We start from the raw sequence: 20214 nt of genomic DNA on the forward strand, positions 1-20214 counted from the left end.
ATAACGAAGGGTTATCAAATGAAAAAAACTAGTTGTGGAGCCCCTCGCTTTGCGCCGGGGGCTCCCTTTTGAATGCGAGTTAAAAAAAAAGTCTTGATCTATTTTGTAAAAAAGAATTTTTTTCGACATCTAACATTGAAGGGTTGTTCATTTTGTGAAAGTTGCTTCTTTTAGCGTTCGGGTTTTATTTTTTTAAAAAAAAGTTAGTTGATCTATTTTGTAAAAAAGAATGTTTTTGGACATCTTTTGCTAGCATTGAAGGGTTGTTCCTTTTACGAAAGTTGCGTCTTTTATCGTTGGAGAAAAAAAAAAAAATTAGCACAGTAGTGGCCTATGTGAGTCATACTGTTTGAGCGCAGTGTACAAGTCGGTAAAGCGTGATGGGTGTTATTATTTAGTATTTTTGGTGTTAGTGATGAGATTAATAATAATTTAGAATATATGTATAAAGTGGGGGTTCGATTTGTATTTTAATAAAAGTAAATGGGTTAAGTTTGCGGGGTTCGATTTGTATTTTAATAAAAGTAAAGGGGTTAAGTTTGTGGGGTTCGATTTGTATTTTAATAAAAGTAAAGGGGTTAAGTTTGTAAAAATTGAAAAAATGAATAGTATAAAGTGGGGGTTCGATTTGTATTTTAATAAAAGTAAAGGGGTTAAGGTTGTGAAAATTGAAAAAGCGAATAGTAATATTCATAAGATTTTGTCTAGTAGTTATATTGGTAATCTAATAATTTAGAATATATGTATAAAGTGGGAGTTCGATTTGTATTTTAATAAAAGTAAAGGGGTTAAGTTTGTGGGGTTCGATTTGTATTTTAATAAAAGTAAAGGGTTTAAGTTTGTGAAAATTAAAAAAACAAATAGTGTAAAGTGGGGGTTCGATTTGTGTTTTAATAAAAGTAAAGGGGTTGAGTGGGTGAAAATTGAAAAAGCCAATAAATCTATTCATAAGATTGTGGCTAATAGTTATGTTGGTAATATGGCGGTTTCTTAATAACAAATTCTATTGATACGCAAATTATCGTTTTGTTGTTAAATTTGAATTGTACTCGTGGTATTCATTGTATATCGATCAAGAGGTTTCGTAACGACACTATCTTTAATTTCGATACTATCAAGAGATATACTCCGTACTATTTTACATATCATTCGTTAATTTTCGGGTTTTCTTGGTGAAAAGCTATAAGCAATTTTGCTCCTAGCTGGAACACGTGGTTTTGCTCTCCTTTATAGTTGTATTGTTCTTGTTTGTCGAGCCTCTCGCTAGCGTTTAATAAAATCAGTTTTAGCCGTTAAAAAAATTATATACAATGAGTTTTCTTAAATGTAAAGTTAAGTTTTGTTATTTCACATTACTAAATTGTCAAAAATATTTACATTAGTGTATTTCCTCCATTATTGAATTCATAACTACAAATGAGGCTGAAGTTTTACTCGGTTGTTTAAGTTCGATTTGAGTTGACTCGGTTGTTTAAATTCGATTTGAGTTGAGAAAGTATTTTGTCATGTATGAGTACAAGTATCAGCCCAAATGATAAAAACCAAATATCCATCAACTAACGCTCAACTTTTTCATATCATTCGGTCCAGTCTCGAACTTGTTAGAATCATTATAAAATATGTATGTCAGATCAATTTTTAATATATTTACGAATTGTTTGAAGCTCAACCTTCTATCTAAAAACACTACAAAGTTAAGTAAGATTTGAATCAAAAAATCATCGAACAAAACTCAAACATTTTACTATTGTAAAAAATTCAAATATGACTGGTTATAAAAGTCAAATATTCACGTTTAGATGTACTAAAAATGTAAAAAAAATAAAAAATAAACGTTGTTTAGAAAGTAAATAAAATTTATACTAGAAGTACCAATATTGTCACAAATCATTAATATTTGGTTAAAAAGTGAAATAATTTATTTCGAAAGTACTAAAATTGTCACAAAACAGCATTTTACTTCTAATTTACTAGTATCACCCTTCCTTCAACACAAAAACACAGACCTTGTCTTTTTGTTTCTAGAAGCCAATAGAAACATGACGAGCCCTTCAGCTTCTTCTCGCAAGGTTTCTAATTCTCCTCTCCTTTTTTATTTTTCTTGATTATTATTTTATTATTATACCTATACGCATCTGTGCATCTATATACGAATCCCTAAGCCAATTGAAATTGACGATAAAAATTTTATTTAACGATGAATTTAATTAATTGTAGACGCTAAGCAAGATCGCAACAAATCGTCTTCAAAAAGAGTTAATGGAATGGCAATTGAATCCACCTGTTGGATTTAAACATAAAGTCACTGATAATTTACAACGGTAAGTTAGGTTTTACATTTAATTGTAATTGTAATTGTAATTGTAATTGTAATTGTAATTGTAATTGTAATTGTAATTGTAATTGTAATTGTAATTGTAATTTTAGGGTTTGAATGTTTTAAGTGTTATTAATTTTTATAATTTGTGTAAAGATGGATAATTGAGGTCAACGGTGCACCGGGGACTTTGTATGCAAATGAAGTTTTTCAGTTGCAAGTTGATTTCCCTGAACATTACCCTATGGAAGCCCCACAGGTGATAATTTTTATTTATTTATTTATTTATTAGTTGAAATATTTGTTTTCTGGTTGTTGAATTTGTTAATTAATTCTGAAGTTAATGAAATAGTAGAATATTTATTTTTAGGTGATTTCGATTTTGAAGATTATCTATGTGAGGCGAGAATATATATATTTTACTTGTGCAAGTGAATGTCTACTTGCTATATACGATGCCTTACTTTATCGGTTATTTGTTACGTTATAAGTGTTTTTCTTTTTATGGCTAATGTTACTAACTTACTATGTAGTGAACATCTTTTACAATTCTATTAAGCTAAGTCACTTATACTTACCCGTTTAACCAATCATCTTTGATTAAACTTGGTCGTTAAATTTTCTTACAAAAAGTTTGAGTGATCTTGGTGAATCTATTTTGAATTTTGGTTACTATATAGTGACATTTTTATTTATGTTTAAGCAACCAAATATAAATTTCTCTACTTTTTCTATAACCAGACTATTGTAGTGTTGGCCTAAGTCATTTTGAAATTTTCTTAAATTGGTTTTTTTAGGTATTATGAAATTTTATTTTTACCAAATGAGCATGGTAGATATTGTCTCTTTCGTATGATATAATTTGCTTCATCAATAATCAATGATAGTAGTTTATTTGATCTTGTGCAAGTCTACGATTGTCGTTTATACTTTATAGCCATTGTAACCAGTTTCCCTTTTCACCTTAATGTTTGAAGCTAAGCATTTATTCTATTCTTTTAGTAATTTTGATCGTTGTCTTTTTATAATCTTGTGGTTGGACAGGTTATTTTTGTTCCTCCGGCTCCTCTTCATCCACATATTTATAGCAATGGTCACATTTGTTTAGGTTTGTCCTTTGATCCTTGTTTCGTGACTATGTGATTATGTTTTTCACTTTTGACATAATTTGAACTATTTTAGAAAATCCTAGTAGCAAGCACTATACCAAGTTGAATATTTAACCAAACTGGCTTTAGTTTACTTATTACAATATTTTTATGTTTAGTCATGCGCACTCTACACATTTGACATGTATACATAATTACATACAGACTAATTGCTTTAATCATTTAAATTGATTCATCCAATTTAAGTGACATGCATACTTCTTAAGTTTTAACATTTTTATATCAACTTTATTTTAATAAAATTTTAATCTTTATAAAGACATCTTTAATCATTAGCTCTTTGAACTCCAACCTTGGTTTCCCGATCGGTTTTGCGCTTCCATTTTTCCATTCTTCTAGTTACATATAATCTGTGCATTAGTTTGTATTTGTGTGTGTTTGTTTGTGTTCATTCAAGTATCTAATGTATAATAAAATGGACATAATGAACAAGAAATGTAGTTGTCTTTAGTGAAATAACACCAACAACATAGTTGTTTTTGATGAACAAACACGGAGAAGCTTTTCTTCCTTCGGTTAACCGCTTAGTTACATGCATGTAGCCACTAAAACGTCTAGGGTTTATTCTTTTAAAATGTAGTTAACTTTGCACTTTCAATTATAATATGTGACAAACTTTGAAAAGTTCTATTGAGTGTATTGAAGCTTAAAAAACGTATATTGCGTACATAGTTTACTATTGTATATATAGAAAAAGCCAAGATGCATACAATGGACACTTTGTGAATCTTAAATACATACAATAGTAATTTTCAAAATTCGCCTCATAGAATAGTAAAAGGTGTAAAGTTTTATACTTCCTAAAAACACACACCCAAACTTCTTTATTATGTTCCCTTATTAAATGTTTCCTTATTAAATTCCTAAAGGCTTGCTAGTGTATGACTAGATTCCATGTAGAGCATAAATCATATGCTTTTGTTTAGGTTCCGGTGTTTACTTATATTAAAATACTGTAATTGCATTAGTTTTCATTATGTAAATCCTGTTTGCATTTCTCATTGCTTTAACAAATGCGACACAGCGACCCAGCGTCTCATTTTCTGTTTTTGTAACGTTGTGTATATTGAACCCACAAATCTTAAATGTAATAATCAATTGAGAGGCTTGTTTGGTGTTTACTTCGAAAATATAATATGTTTTTACGGCTACTGATTCTACTCTCATTACAATAGGGGATGGTAACACATTTATTTTCTTGTACTTCAATAACCACCGGTAAACTTACCGTACCAATCATTGAGTTAACCATAGTAAGCTGTCACTGTAATTGAATAGTACTCTGTAATAACTAGCTAACTTATGTCCTATGTCCTTTTATCATCTCTCATTTCATAATTTTCATAAAAACTTAACTCTTCGTAATAGATAACCTTTTGGAGCAACTTTAAAGACAATTCAGCATCTACTAGTATTTGAATAAAAGGCGCTAGCAAACGATAAAATAAAAAGGTAGTGTTTGTTTGATGTACATGGGTTCAAAAAATGGGAATCAAACCCTCAAATCAAGGGTTCTCTTCAACCCACCAAAAGGAGTGGGTGTGAAAATCCTATCCCATTTTGATTTTACATGTATATCAAACTTATACCCGTTCCATGCAATACACCAAACACACCCTCAAAGTTAAATTTATCAAAGGAAGGAGTTATATGTGATCTGTTGTTGAATATGTATTGATAAATGCACACTAAGATGCTAAAACCTTAATCTTATCGTATTGAATAATAACTTATCGTTCCGTTTTCATCTTAGCACTTGTTTCTAAGTTCACAGATTGTGAATTATCTCATCTGTTTACCCATTACCTGTAATGATATAAGAATAAACTGACAATAGTCCGAAATATCTTTGTTGATACATAAACTCCTGAAATTTAATTCCACCCCTTCTTAAAATGTCAGTCGTTCTGCTTAAAGTTGGAACCCTTTGCTATAGAATGCTTATTAACGGTTATTCTAATAATTTTTAAACAACTGTTTATGTGAAATGTGGTCTAATCTTTTTTCAGCTGTTTAATGTGGTTACTGTAAGAAACTAGAAGTTAAGGTCAAGTATGTGCTTATTAAACATTCTAGCCACATTTCAACTATTATCAGTTATTAGTTAAACTGCATTTTTTATTGTTGCAGATATCTTGTATGATTCATGGTCTCCTGCTATGACTGTCAGTTCTGTATGCATCAGCATACTCTCCATGTTATCAAGCTCTACCTCTAAGGTTTGCTCTAAAGTTGTGATTCTGTCTTCTCGGAAATTAATAATCAACCGATTATTTTATTTTTTGCATATCCAAAATGTCTCTTTGAGCACTTTTGTCAAAGTCGGCCAATGCGTTAGTACTAGCCCGTCCCGATTTGCCCAAAAAAGCCTTAAAAGTCGGTCAACGCTAAAAAGTCGCCAGAGTCAGAGTCAAAACTTTATCCGTATTAGATTCTGTGTCATATACCTATGTTTGAAATTTTTATGTTTAATATATTTAAGAGATATGTGTGTGTGTGTGTGTGAGGGAGGGAGGGAGGGAGGGGCACCTCTTTAGGGATAAGAGATACATAACTTGTTAAAATTAGTTTTAGGGATAAGAGATACACAACTTGTTAAAATTAGAGCTTAGTTTTTAGATTTTTTAATTTATGGGGTTGGTAATAATTGTGTAGATTCAGAAAAAAAAATATTTTTCTTTACAGCAGCTTATCACATCTGATGTATGATGTTTGTTAACCTGCTGTGATGTTTTTTTTTTTTTCAATTTAGCCCGATTTAGAGTTTACGGTTTAGTGTTTTGGGTGTAGTTCCAAAACCCTAAACCCTAAACGGTTCGTGTTAAAAACTCAATATAAACCCTATTTTCTAAACCCTAAACAATGTTTTTCGTTAGTCATTTTTTCATTAGTTTTGGTTATCAACCTGCTATCATATCTCATACAACAGATGTATGTTATCAAGCTGTTAAAAATAATTCTGAATCTACACTATGAATACTAATACCAAAAATTTCTATTTTTAAATTTGAACTCTAATTTTAAAGATATAAAAAAACAAATTTGCTTAACCCCTTATCCCAAAAGGTACTTGGCGCTTGATCCTTCCATTACACACACACATGTTTAATTTATTTATTACTAAAAGTCAACGTAAAAGTCAACGTTGGTCAACGCCGAACTCGTTCCAACTTGTCCGACTTGCGACTTTTACAGCCTTGTCTTCGTGATATGAAGTCATTTGTGTAAATTTAAGAAATGGTAACTGATTAACTTATGACTTTTTGGATGTTGCAGAAACGTCCACAAGATGATGAACGTTATGTCAAGAACTGTAGGAATGGCAGATCTCCTAAGGAGACAAGATGGTGGTTCCATGACGATAAAGTATAAATGTGTTTGGGGTAAAATTCTGTAAAACAAAGTCCCCTTCTTCGATAGAAAGGGGATGTGGTTCCCTTTCCTTTTCGCGTCGTTTAAATTATGATGAAAACGTTACATTTTAAAACAATATCTAACTTAAGCATGTAGCTCCAGTCAAGATTGGTGCGACTGTGTGTCAACAATGAATGCCTTTAGTACTTGTAAAGTGGTCAGCATTTTCTAATGCAACCTCACTAAGGTTTACACCACTATCTATTTGTTTTGTTTTGGTTTTGCCTTTTTTCCATTTTTTTTTCTCTAAATGTAGAACGAAACTAAAGAAACGTAAACGCGCCCATTAATAAGTTTGGTGGGTTTAACCACATTAAAAGTCCATTGACATGCGAACTTGACAAGACAATATTTTGTCAAATCCCTAATAGTAGTAGTAATGTTTTGGGTGTAGTATTCACATTTTACATGATAACTAATGTCATGAATACTAGCGAAATTGAACTGTTTGAACGAACACGTAAAGCTATAACTCTTTCATCTCCTTTCCAAAGAAGTACAGTTGGATAAATTCAAGCCATGTGATCAACTGGATAAATCAATGTATAATCCAATGATTTTTAAATTTGAAAAAAAAAACATACTGTAATAAAATACTGTAGTATATAGTGCTCATATTCCTTTCAATATACTAGTACTGTATACTTCAGCAAGAAAGTCAAACTAGGATGGAGTATTTATTTATTTTATATTTATATTTTATATACATACTAATAGCGAAAACACTATTTTCCTATTCACCAATAGTAATCAGGGGTCTTCCCATAATTTCACCTTTTTTTTTTTTTTTGTCCCCAACGATAAAATAAGCAACTTTCGTAAAAGAACCAACCCTAATAGCGAAAACACTATTTCGCTATTCACCAATAGTAATCAGGGGTTTTCCCGTAGTTTCACCTTTTTTTTTTTTTGGTCCTCAACGATAAAATAAGCAACTTTCGTAAAAGAACCAACCCTAATAGCGAAAACACTATTTCGCTATTCACCAATAGTAATCAGGGGCTTTTTCGTCATTTCACCTTTTTTTTTTGGGTCCCCAACAATAAAATAAGCAACTTTCATAAAAGAACCAACCCTTAAATGTTAACAAAAGATGTCGAAATTATCTATATATCTAATAGACAAAACACTGTAGCACTATTCACCAATAGTAATCAGGGGTATTTTCGTCATTTGACCTTTTGTCTTTTTTTTTTGTCTCCAACGATAAAAGAAGCAACTTTCGTAAAAGAACCAACCCTTCAATGTTACCAAAAGATGTCGAAAAAAAAATTCTTTTTTACAAATAAATCAACTAACTTTTTTTTTCCCTTCCTCAACGATAAAAGTGGCAACTTTCATAAAAGGAACAACTCTTCAATGCTACCAAAAGATGTCGAAAAACATTTTTTTTTACAAAATAGATCAAGTAACTTTAAAATAAAAAAAAACCAACTCTAAAAGAAGCAACTTTCACAAAAGGAGCAACCATTCAATGTTAGATGTCGAAAAAAATTCTTTTTAAAAAATAGATCAAGAATTTTTTTTTTTAACTCGCATTCAAAACGGAGCACCCGGCGCGAATCGAGGGCTCCACAACTAGTTAAAGTACTAAAGCACCACAAAGTTATAATTATGAAACACCTTAAACTGAATTAGAATATTAATTATAAGGTTTAAATAATTATACGGAGTAATTAATAGTAATAAATAATAAGAAAAACAGGACTAAATAAAGAGAGGTGATTCTCACACACCACTTTTTGATCCGTACACACTTTTGTACTATAAACTTACAATTATATCCTTACATTTATCTAGGGAGTTGAACTTCTATTATAATTCTAAACATAAGTAAGGGTATAATAGCCAATTAGGTGTGTATAGATCAAAAAGTAGTATGTGAGGATCACTCCCCCTAAATTAAGTTGGTGTTAGAATAATAAATTGGTAAAACTTGTTATCGAGTAAAGCGAACATGGTTAAATTATGTTGGCCCATTATACCACTGTTAACCAGACGTTAAACACGAAATCTTGCGAACTTATGAAAAATTTGACGTCCGTTGACGTCCCGCCCCTAACGCGACGTTAGGGCTGTCGACCAAAAAAACTCGCCGGGCCACGTGGCGCATTTTGATTGACTTTTTGTTTTGGCCATTTTTACAAACGGTAATATTACCGTTTGCTATTTTTTTTACCCCTAACATTTTCAACTATAATACCTTCATTCACATTTCATTTTCATACTCAAGTCAAACAATTTACATCAAACTTTTTACACAAAATCACACCATCTCATCAATCTTTTACTCCAATATTAACAAAAAAATGTCTCACCTTAACAACAAATCACATAACAATTATGTTTCAATTGATTTATTTTACAGGCGTGAAATTGAGCATGACTTTACGTCATACAAAAACTGGATGAAAAAATCATTCGAATCCGTTGAAAATTTAGGGTCACTACAAAATCAACGTTAGCAGGTGCTTAAAACGCTTCGATGGGTGTGGTCTTAGTAGTTTGGACCACGTCAACTGTTTTCTAATTTTTTTTTTTTTGTTTATATTCTTTTTGTCAAGATAACTGAAACATTAATTATTCATTAAGACCATCTCTAACGCATCGTCACCATGCTCCACTGTCGCTGATTTAGCAACAGTAACGCCGCTAACACGATGTCACCAATGACGGGTTGACGACGTTAGTCAGTAGAGTATCGGGGGAGAAGGCTGGCGTTAGTCACACGTGTCGTGTCACACTGTGGTTGGTTGATAATTTCGACATTTTTTTTTTCAAACGGTTTCATGACCGTTCCAATTTAATTTTTTTTATCTTTTAAATTCAAAAATTCATTTATTTTCTCTTGCATATACACACACTATATTTAAACTAACAACACACTTTCATATTCACTTTCATATTCACTTTCATATTTCATATTCTAAACAAATCTTCAAACAATGTCTGACCCGAATCGACCCAAAAAACCTTCAACCCCGAACGAGTGGCAAGATTATATAGATTACGATAGTTATATCAGAGGTGGTTCAGGTTCATCAACCCCAAACATTATTCAACAAATTCCCATAGTTAGCCATCAATTTCGAAACCAAACACCCGAACAACAAAACTACATTTTTATGAAACAACAACGAGCGATCCAATATTTTAATCAACAAGATCAACTATCTAGTAGGTTTCAACAATTTCAAGGTAATTAAGAAGATTTTCATCAACTTCAACGACATGTTCGTTAACAACTCAACCGTAATTGAATACGCAACAAGAAACAGTTCTGTAGACGCAATCACTAATAGTCCCAGAAACGCATCTACAACGAACACTAAAAAAGATAACCGGTAATAGAGAGCGATTGGACGGGATAGGGCAAAGAAAGCGGTTCGGAGTTCGGCGTCTTCTGACACGCCGACATGGTCTCGTGGGTCTTGGGGATCAAAATATGAAGAGTTTACTGACAATATGAATATAAATACATATCGAATACAAATATAAATATAAATATATATAAATATAAATATATATAATAAAATAAAATAAAATAATAAATGTAATATTCATAAATTAAATTAAATTAAATAAATAGAATGAAGACGTAATACACGTTGGAGACGTGTGTTATGTATATCATTTGACTTCTGTACATTATACCTTTCTCTTTTTGTAACTTGATTTTAATACTTGTAAATCTAAATATTAAATAATATTTCACATATTATACTCAATTTAATAATTTTAAAATAAATTAATTCATCAAGTCCAAATGTTTATGTGTATGTGTATATTCAGTTTAGGTCCACCAACTGGTGGTTAGCCTTCACAATCCTCATTTTTCAAGCAATCTTCTTCTTCTTCTATTCTGTTTTACTCATATACCAGTATTAGTTTTTACTACCAATTCTGCTGTTGCCCCTAATCATTTAAAATCTTGTGTTTTGTTCGCACGTGCGAAATCACACGGTTGGTTGTTTAATTTTGTTTTCATTTTTTGATTATTATAAACAATTCGGTGTTTCCACAACTATAGAAACTTTAGGTTACTGTATATAATCCTGTTCTTGTTTGCTTGTTATCCAATAATTGTGATGTTTAATCTTTGTTTACTTGTAAGAGGTGGTCATTATTCAATTATAAGTAGGGGTTAGTTAGTTTTGTTTATTTGTTTTTATCAAAATTACTTTGATTATTTTATTAATTACTAATATAATATTGTGTGGAATCTAATATTTTCTTCTTGTTCATATCCATTTTTTGTCTCCCTTTTAGGAAGATTTTGTTTCACCTTCTTTGGTTCCATCTTCATGATTCATATCACTCTCACACACACACAAAAACACACAGTTGACTTGATAGCTCTGAGGTATGATTTCATAATCTTCATGTGGTTTTTGATGCACACCAAGTGTTTGATGATATGACTGTTGTGTAAAATTAGAAATATTGCCTTTTTGGAATTAGTTTTTGCTAATGAAATTTACATAATAAACTATTAATCTTGCCATGTGCTTTCAGTTATGCAATTTAGTTAGGTTTAACTGTTATGTTATTTTAATTTCTTAAGGTGTGTTTCATTTCATTCTCTCTTTAATAGTTTGTTGTTTTTCTTGTTAAAATTAGGCATCATATCAGCTAATAACCGGCTTGATAGTTATCGTTTTAATTTGCGAATTAAGATGGCTACTTATTATCCAACTTCAAGTAATCATCAAAGAGATATGTTTCCAAATTCATATATTTCAAATGATTCATATCAAGAATCATCTTGTCCTCCTGTTGATATCATGTACCAAAACCAATCGTCTACCGACACCTCGTTCTTAGAGCTTTTATCCGGTAATATGCAACCAAACCCTCAAATCCTTTCGCGAGTTGATGATCATAACGAAAATAACTTGAATTATCAAGAATTGTCTCTCAGTTTAGGAATGCAATTACCTTCTTCTTCAATGGATTTACCTGCCTTTCAATACAATTACTTGAATTCCCATCTTCCGAACTCAACCGATCATGTTTCTCAAACTAATAAAGTTGAGAATACAGAGTATTTATCATTCGATTTGGGTCCAAAAAATGGTCAATGCTCTATTTCGAATACTTACGATGGTTCATTTGGAGTTGTGGGTAGAATCTTCGACTCTAAGTATCTTAAACCGACACAGGAATTACTCGATGAAGTAGCTAATCTTCGTGAAGCGTTGGGTCAACTAAAGTCAAATCGCCAAAATGATTCCAAATTTACGTGTCTTGAATCTACAACCAGTTCATCCGTTGAACTTTCGGCTTCTGAGAAACAAGATTTGCAAAACAAAATTACAAAATTGTATACGTTGTTAGATGAGGTATGGTAATTGTTATCCTATCTTATTATCTGATCAATTCGAATTCTTGATTATTGCGTTAACAATACTAACAATGATATATATTATATTAATTACAGGTTGATAGGAAATACAGAGAATATTGTCATCAACTGCAAATAGTTGAATCAACATTAGATGTGGTTTCTGGATGTGGGTCCGCAAGGCCATACACAGCGCTTGCACATCGAACAATATCTCGCCATTTTCGTTGCTTACGTGATGCAGTCAATGGTCAAATTCAAGTGACCCGTCAAAGTTTAGGAGATCAAGATGATTCATCAGACCGAGCTTTACCACGCTTACGTAACGTGGAAAAACATCTCAGACAACAAAGAAATCTTCATCATCTTGGCGGGACCCGCCATTCGTGGAGGCCGCAAAGAGGGTTGCCTGAAAGCTCGGTTTCCATTCTTCGTGCTTGGCTTTTTGAGCATTTTCTTAACCCGTATGCTTCTCATCTTTTTTTTTTATCAATGTTTGTATGCGTTTTGCGTTAACTGTTTCAGTTTAATGTAATCCTGATATTGATGTTTTTCAGTTATCCGAAAGATTCTGAGAAAATGATGTTAGCTAAACAAACGGGGCTTACTCGAGGACAGGTAAATACGATTTTCAAGTATAACGTTTTAATCTTTATGATGATTTTGATCGTTTTTCATGAATTGATATATGGAATTTTGTTTTTTTAGATTGCAAATTGGTTTATTAATGCACGAGTGCGCCTATGGAAACCAATGATTGAAGATATGTACAAAGAAGAATTCGGCGAACAAGAAGGCAATTGTATATCAGCACAAGAACATGCGCCTAAATCGGTAAACAATAACTCATCATCTTCTGATGATAAAGATAAAGAATTGGATCTAACGGCTGGAAACGTTGGTCAATCTAGCGACTCAAATCCCGACTTTTTCAGTCAAATGGAAGTCAACAGGTTTGGCGAATCTCAGTATTTTGTGGTATAATAAAAACATGTCATTTAGTTTTGATAAAACACATATGTATGCTGATCTTTGCTAGAATTTGAAAATACGGATGTGAATATGGGTGGTGTTTCGGTTAGAACCATATAGTAAATCATTTTTCTTCAAAGATCAGCCTGTAAGTAAAGATTATTGTAAATTCATTGAATAAACAAAGCTCTTATTTGTTGAATATTATTAAAAACTACAATTTGATAACTTTTTTTTTTTTTTTTTTTTCATGTAGTGACTTCAACCGTCCTCTGTATAATATTATTGTTGTACTTTGTTTTGAAAGATTCATGAACATAAAGGGCCACCAGTTTAAGAACACAAACAGAGCATTGCAAAACTCAGTGTAGGATAGGAATGATTGTTGTAGTAACCTAGCAATGAGGGTTGGGGACCAATTCATCTATTAAAGTTGTGTCCTTTTTAGTAATTTTAATGGACATGAGTGAGTCACATCTCACATAGGTTTTGTAGCATTGTAGAGATGCATGTGAGATTACTAGTTTTAGCATGATTAGCTATACATATACATACATATATACTGTATCCTTTATGCATTTCTTCAGTTTGGAAGCTTCTGTAAATGGCTATGAGGGGTCTGAATTGTGAAAGTAATTGACATTTATTATCACCTCGATTTCTTTATTTGTGGTTACAACTTAAATTTTCTTGAGATTTGAATCTTGTTAAAGTCTTCATTGACCAATCTTTTTAAACTCCTTTTCACACCCATTGATAATTCATTCTATCAGATTGTCATTTCATACCCTTGTGCAAGTCAAACCACTCCTAACCATAACTAAATTTTCTCTCATCACATCAGCACATTTTCAAACGTTTTCAAACTTACTCCTAGAACTGAACCCTACCATCTATGACTTACTAAAAAAACTAGGACCCACCGTATATATTGGGAAGAAAATTGTACAACACGAATTAACTATACATACCGTTAATACATAACTAGTTAGTCCCTAGTTCTTATCGACTATTCATATATAATTGTCATTTGGACATGGACATTATAGTAACGGAACATTGGACTTTGGATATTGGTTGTTTACCTTACTTAGGTAATGGTATGTTTAGTTGTAATTGTTTATCTTTTATGTAACAAGATCGTTTAATGTTAATTCAAGTTAAACTGACTTGTCCATCGCACGACAGCAGTCAGAGACTGTCGCACGATGAAGTGACTTTGTCACACGGTAGAGTTAAGGTGGAGGATTAACATAAATTATTGTCAATCGCACGACAGTGTCACGAGAGACAGTTTGTCACACGATAGAGAGCTGTCATACGACAATATATAAATAAAATATATAAATAAGGGTTACGGGTTTCATTATAATGTTACACACTTTGCACAAACCTTAGCCGAACCTCCGTTTTTCGTTCCTAAACCATCCCGATATGAGTAACAACTCTAGGTGTGGATCTTATCTCTTGTAGGTTTGTCTCTTCAATCCCGAAAGTAAAGTTTATTCGATTAAAACCTTTTCTAGTGAATTCCGCCTCTAGTTTAGGTATAAACATTTGATCTAAGGTCCGTATTAGCACCCACACATACGTTCTCAAACATGTTATCTGTGTACAAAAAAGAGAATGAAAAAGAGGAGGGCGACCGTAGCCGAAAGTGCTGCTATCGGGGCTCTCGAGGAAGTTTGTGAGGGGAGACTGTGAGAACTAACCATTGACAATTCTTAAAAGGGATGAACTAATATAGATTGTCATTTGTCGCCTTGTGGGTTGCTTTGCAGTCTTTGCTGGGTCTACCAGACCCAACCAAAACCCGGTTATTGTAGTAGTAGGAATGACCCAGTATCAGCCCATTCATCATAGATCCAAATCATTTCATAAGTTTGGATTTAGCTGATAGAACACTTTGTTTAAGCTTTTGTTCACAATGTATATATATATATATATATATATATATATATATATATATATATATATATATATATATATATATATATATATATATATATATATATATGTATATATGTTTTAGTTGAAGATCAATGTTTATGTTTTTTATCATGCATATTGAAGTTTGAAAACAATAAGGAGTACCCTACGTGGCTACGTGTGTTCATAATATGTATACTTGGCAATTAAGATTCATACACCAAAAATTAGGTCCATTGAGTCAACTATTTGAGTCCATTGGGTCTCGAGAAATTAAAAGGAATAAGACGAATATGGACCCATCTTTACTCTTTCAATATGTTAGAAGGTCTATCTAGACCCGTTGAAAACTCATTATATAAAAATATTAAAAAAACAAAATAAATGAAAAAAATAAAAACTTAGAAAATAATAAAAACAAAAAAAAATTAAAATTATTTAAAAAAAAAACAAATAAAAAAAAGGAATAAAAAATAAATAAAAAAATGTTAAGAAAAAATCTTTTAAGCAAAAAATGGGCCTCAGGCCGACCAAACCCGACCCAACCCGCTTGGACCCGACCTGTTCGGCCTGTTTAAATTGTTAGACCCGTTCGACCCATGACCCGTTTTGACCCAAACCAATTTGGGTCTTGACCCAACCCGACCCATTTGCCAGGTTTCATCATATGCAATTGTTATTCAGCTTCTACAATATTAAAAGCCATGTTGTTACAAAGTGTTTTGTCAATTTTGATAAGATTGTGTATGATGCATTGTTTAATATGCATTTTCTTACCATCATTTTAAGATTTCTATGTTAGTGTGTTTTTAAACTTGTTGTGGCCTTTCATATTGTTCGAGCTTGATTCTAGTATAGTGCTTGGATTCCATCTCAAAATGGGACATTTCGTCGCGGACACGGTTAGTATTTTGATGTGCAAAGCTTGCAAAGATAGTGAATTCAAAGATGTTAAGTTTTGGACAAAGATATGACTAGCAAGAATTTATTGCATCTTTAACGGGGAGTTTTCTTTTGGGCCTTTTCGTTCGCATCATTATGCCTAGGGTGCTCCTATGGGCATCTTCATTTAGAATATGTTACAATTTATGTTTGGGAGACCAATTCTTTTACTTAAGCCATTCGGTTTAGTTTGTAATTGGTAGGATCAATTGTATGTTTCATCCGTATGGCCTTTATTGCTTATATTATGATCGTGAACCTTCATTTTTTTGATGAATGGTTTTCGATTTTGTTAATGATAATATATACGTATTTATTTTTGCCGAAAAAAAAGTGTTACGGAGTATTTAATACCCAAACTGAAAGTGTGATACTACTTTTTTCCGATTTTCTAATAAAGCTAAAAAAGCATGCCAGAAAACCAATAATACTACAAAAAGATAACATAAAAGTAACTGTTGAGAGTAGTTTTTAAGTACACTTTTTTTATGATGGTATGAATGTCAATTGTTACTAAAAAACAATGCAATGATATGGGTTTGTTGTTTTTGTCACATGATATTCTATATCTTGCTCAGAAAAAGAACTCTGTAAACAAATTAAGAATTATACTCCGTAAGTTATTAGTTATTGACATAGCGGTATCGTGGTGCCATTTCAACTATTAGGTTACGGGTTTAAGTTTTGAAATGAAAAAAGGTGTCTATATATTCGTGATGCGTGGTGGGGTGATTGAGTATTAGCTATTAGCTATCCTATTAAAATTATAAATTCTTATGCAAAATGAATTACTTTTTAAAACAGTTGCATCACTATTGAAATGAAGGTAGAAGTGTGAGGTGTTGAAGCAAAAGTGTTGATACTCAACTCCAACATTGTGTGCCAAATTTGATCATTTCTAAGGCAGAAATATGAAGTATAACATGTAACAAAACTTTTGTTTTCAAATATTTCACCAGCTGCTAAATTAATATCAGTGTCCTTATAACCAAGTTCATTAAGAAACTCTATTAGAATACTGAAATGGACTTGATTATACTGATATATACTTTATACATAATGTAGCTACCAATTTGATCGAAACTACATATTCTTGATACAAAAGACAGGTATGGAAAAAAAAATCTTTCTTGTTAACAAAAATGAAGTTGTCCATGATATCACTCCATAAACAATTAGATAAATATTTTCAAAATTTTGCATAATTAATTAGTCTGAATTCCTTAAACAAAATAACTTGATATCAGTGCAACTACTAGCAAAAACGGGAATTTTTTTCACCAAGGGTGAATTTTTTTAGAAGCGTAGCAACTTTTTTTAACCAAAATATGAAGTTTTTGGGTAAGATTTTGGAGGTTTTGAGGGCAAAATATGAGACTTTGGGAAAAAAATTCCATTAGGAGCAATATGAAAAAATCCAAAATTTTTGAATTAAAAATTAAAAATCCATTTCGCCAATAAGTGCAAGGACGTATGATGAGTTCCAGTTAGTCACCCAGAAGGCCAGACACAATCAAACAAAATGCTAAAGGCCTAACCTTTGTTTCATGGGCCCAGTTTACTCCTATTTTGGGTTTATGCTCTTTTAGTGGGCTAATTCTCTATTTTTAGCCCAGTTTTAGTTTAGAAAATTAGAGATGTGTACAAACAGATTAACACACGGTACATAGCAAGGATAAATGTTATATATGCGGAACAAATTGTTATACATCAATCGACTAAAGCTAAGTGGTTTTGGATGTTGATCTCTTAATCAATTTGTATTTCACCATTTTTGCAATCTTGTAGAACCAAAAGGCACTGACTAATTGAAGCCCCAAGGCCATTGCCTGCACATAATCAAACAACATCATTCAGCATAAAGGGTATTTTTAGACTTTTTTTCTCTTATAGTAAACGACGCACGTTGCGTCCGTTGCGATGCCTATTGCGACGCTGGTTACGGCGTTCTGGTGACACGCTCGTCTCGGCCCGTCCCGTCTTCTAATAAATTGGTCAGCAGTCAAAAGTAAAGTCGGTCAATGCCGGTCAAAAGTCAAAAATTGGGTTAAAATCGATCAAAAAGTCGGTCAAATCGATCAAAATTGACGTAGTTTAGTGTTACTTTTTTGTATTATATTAACGATAAGTGCAAACTTGTCAAAGAAGGTTTTTTAACTTTAAAATATGTGTGTGTGATATATATATATACAAGTCCGTATCGACCCCATCTCGACGTTTTAAGGTCCCGACTCTGTCTCTCGTCTTTTTCAACCTTGTATATATATAGTACAACTTATCAAAGCATACAAATATCTTAATTATTTGGAAAATGGGTCATCTATTTCAAACTTAACAATACCTTGATGAGAATAGGATTATTGGCAGATAGTGTAACATAACATAGATATGGTCCACAACACATTCTTGCAAGTGTGAAAATCACTCCAAATGAAACCTATAATTCAATAATAATGAAAATAATTAACCAATTAAATAAGACATTTATCAATTAGAACTTGAGAAATTACAAAGGAACTAACATCAGCAGCTAAATTGACATCAGTATCTTTATAACCAAGTTCTTTAAGAAGCTCTCTTAGATGCAGAAATGGACTTGATATTTCCGTTATCCACATTGCAGCCACCATTTCTGATCCACACTACTTATATTTGAAGGAAAAAAAAACTTTCTAAATTTGGAAACTCAAATTCTTTTTAGGAAAATGTAAATATAAGATAGAAATTAAGAAATCAAAAGTATACCTTTTCATAAGCAAGTCCTGCTCCAATTCCAACAATACTAACTAAATGATGAACTGAATTATCAAGCTTTATATTCTTATCAAACAAACAACATATTAAATCGTAGATTAAATAAGAAAGCGTAACGCCTAAAGCCCTCATCTGTTGATAAAATTCAAGAAACCATTAACATGAATTCATTCAATTCGATATTTTGTCTAAATGAAAAAAAAATAGTAATTTTTCTTCCAAACCTGAAGTGGGGAAGAGTTAGAAGCCAATGGACAAACAGGACAAGTCCAGTCTTGAACAGATTTAGACGACAACACAACCGCAAAAACAGCATGAATCGTTGAAACGATACGATTACAAAAATCAAAAGATCTTTTTGGAAATATCTTTCTTGTTAACAAGAATGCAGTTGTCCATGAGATAACTCCATAAACAACCAAATAAACCTTTTCATCGTCTTCCATGATTAAATAATTCTATAATTAGCTTTCCTTTTAGCCCAAGTAATTTATATAAAAGACCATAAGAAACATGAATGTAGCCAACTGTTTACCTAATAACACTGACATAGAGCATCATATAGCAAATTAGTAATTAATGAGGAACTTTAGGGGAGTTGGTTGTTATTGTAATTCAAACATGGCAAGTTAGTTGGTGAGGGTAGGGGATGCCTTTTGGTTGGTTAACTGCATTTAGTTTCATGCAATAAAGAATGATTAAGACATATAACTATAACCAATAAAAATTATATTATATTTATACACTAATGAACACTGAGATAATAATAGAGTCGATTTTATTTAGAAGAATATTTAGTATGTTTTACAACGACGACAACAACAACAAAACCCAATAACACATGAGTGGTATATGGGGAGGTGAGATGTAGACAATCATCCCCTTATCCGAGAATAAAAACAAGTCATTTCTCCACCCAGAGTGAAACACTCTCAAAAGTAGAGATAATCATCGCTCTCTCTATTCGGCGGATAAAGAGATTGCTTCCGAGTGGATCTCCGATCAATAAGTAGATTTTTTTTCCTTTTCTTAAAGAAATAGTAAATTAAAATTAAAAATAAAACTTGAGTGGACTTGTAAATTTAAAAGTGAAATAAAGAGAACTTCAAAAGGAGTTGAGACATAAATAAAATATATACGTATAAAAAAAGAGACAAAATTGAAATTGAAAACGTTGAGTTTTTAGTTAATTAACTCATTAGTTATAAAATGCTTGTAAGAGCACTCGGTGCCTGTAGTCGTTCATCACCGTCGCCCTTAACCAATGCCGGGATCGACCGTCGGTCACACTGGGCCGGCGTCGATCTCATCGTCAGTTGCCAAAGTCTCTGGCACGACGTTGGAAAAAATGACCGTTGCTTTTGTTTTTGAAA

At 32.0% G+C, this 20214-nt stretch overlaps 3 protein-coding genes across 3 annotated transcripts; 2 read left to right on the forward strand and 1 right to left on the reverse strand.

The window, feature by feature from the left end:
- Nucleotides 1–1972: 1972 nt before the first annotated feature.
- LOC139866463 (probable ubiquitin-conjugating enzyme E2 16) lies at nucleotides 1973–7148 on the forward strand. The gene is made up of 6 exons (XM_071854697.1): nucleotides 1973–2069; nucleotides 2218–2321; nucleotides 2474–2576; nucleotides 3362–3425; nucleotides 5617–5705; nucleotides 6763–7148. Exons 1-6 carry the CDS (start codon nucleotides 2040–2042, stop codon nucleotides 6856–6858), a joined length of 486 nt encoding a protein of 161 aa, XP_071710798.1. The 5' UTR covers nucleotides 1973–2039; the 3' UTR covers nucleotides 6859–7148.
- Nucleotides 7149–10950: 3802 nt separating this feature from the next.
- LOC139866709 (BEL1-like homeodomain protein 7) lies at nucleotides 10951–13425 on the forward strand. Its single transcript, XM_071855001.1, has 5 exons — nucleotides 10951–11263; nucleotides 11521–12242; nucleotides 12341–12708; nucleotides 12802–12862; nucleotides 12953–13425. The coding sequence occupies exons 2-5, from the start codon at nucleotides 11577–11579 to the stop codon at nucleotides 13226–13228; spliced, it is 1371 nt and encodes a 456-aa protein (XP_071711102.1). The 5' UTR covers nucleotides 10951–11263; nucleotides 11521–11576; the 3' UTR covers nucleotides 13229–13425.
- A 4308-nt stretch (nucleotides 13426–17733) lies between these two features.
- On the reverse strand, nucleotides 17734–19313 carry LOC139867345 (uncharacterized). The gene is made up of 5 exons (XM_071855715.1): nucleotides 19066–19313; nucleotides 18833–18973; nucleotides 18610–18729; nucleotides 18429–18524; nucleotides 17734–17916 (listed from the first exon to the last, which is right to left on the reverse strand). Exons 1-5 carry the CDS (start codon nucleotides 19285–19287, stop codon nucleotides 17812–17814), a joined length of 684 nt encoding a protein of 227 aa, XP_071711816.1. The 5' UTR covers nucleotides 19288–19313; the 3' UTR covers nucleotides 17734–17811.
- Between the last annotated feature and the right edge of the window lie 901 nt (nucleotides 19314–20214).

Source organism: Rutidosis leptorrhynchoides, chromosome 9 (assembly GCF_046630445.1).
Source record: "Rutidosis leptorrhynchoides isolate AG116_Rl617_1_P2 chromosome 9, CSIRO_AGI_Rlap_v1, whole genome shotgun sequence".
In the NCBI taxonomy this organism is placed as follows: Eukaryota; Viridiplantae; Streptophyta; class Magnoliopsida; order Asterales; family Asteraceae; genus Rutidosis; species Rutidosis leptorrhynchoides.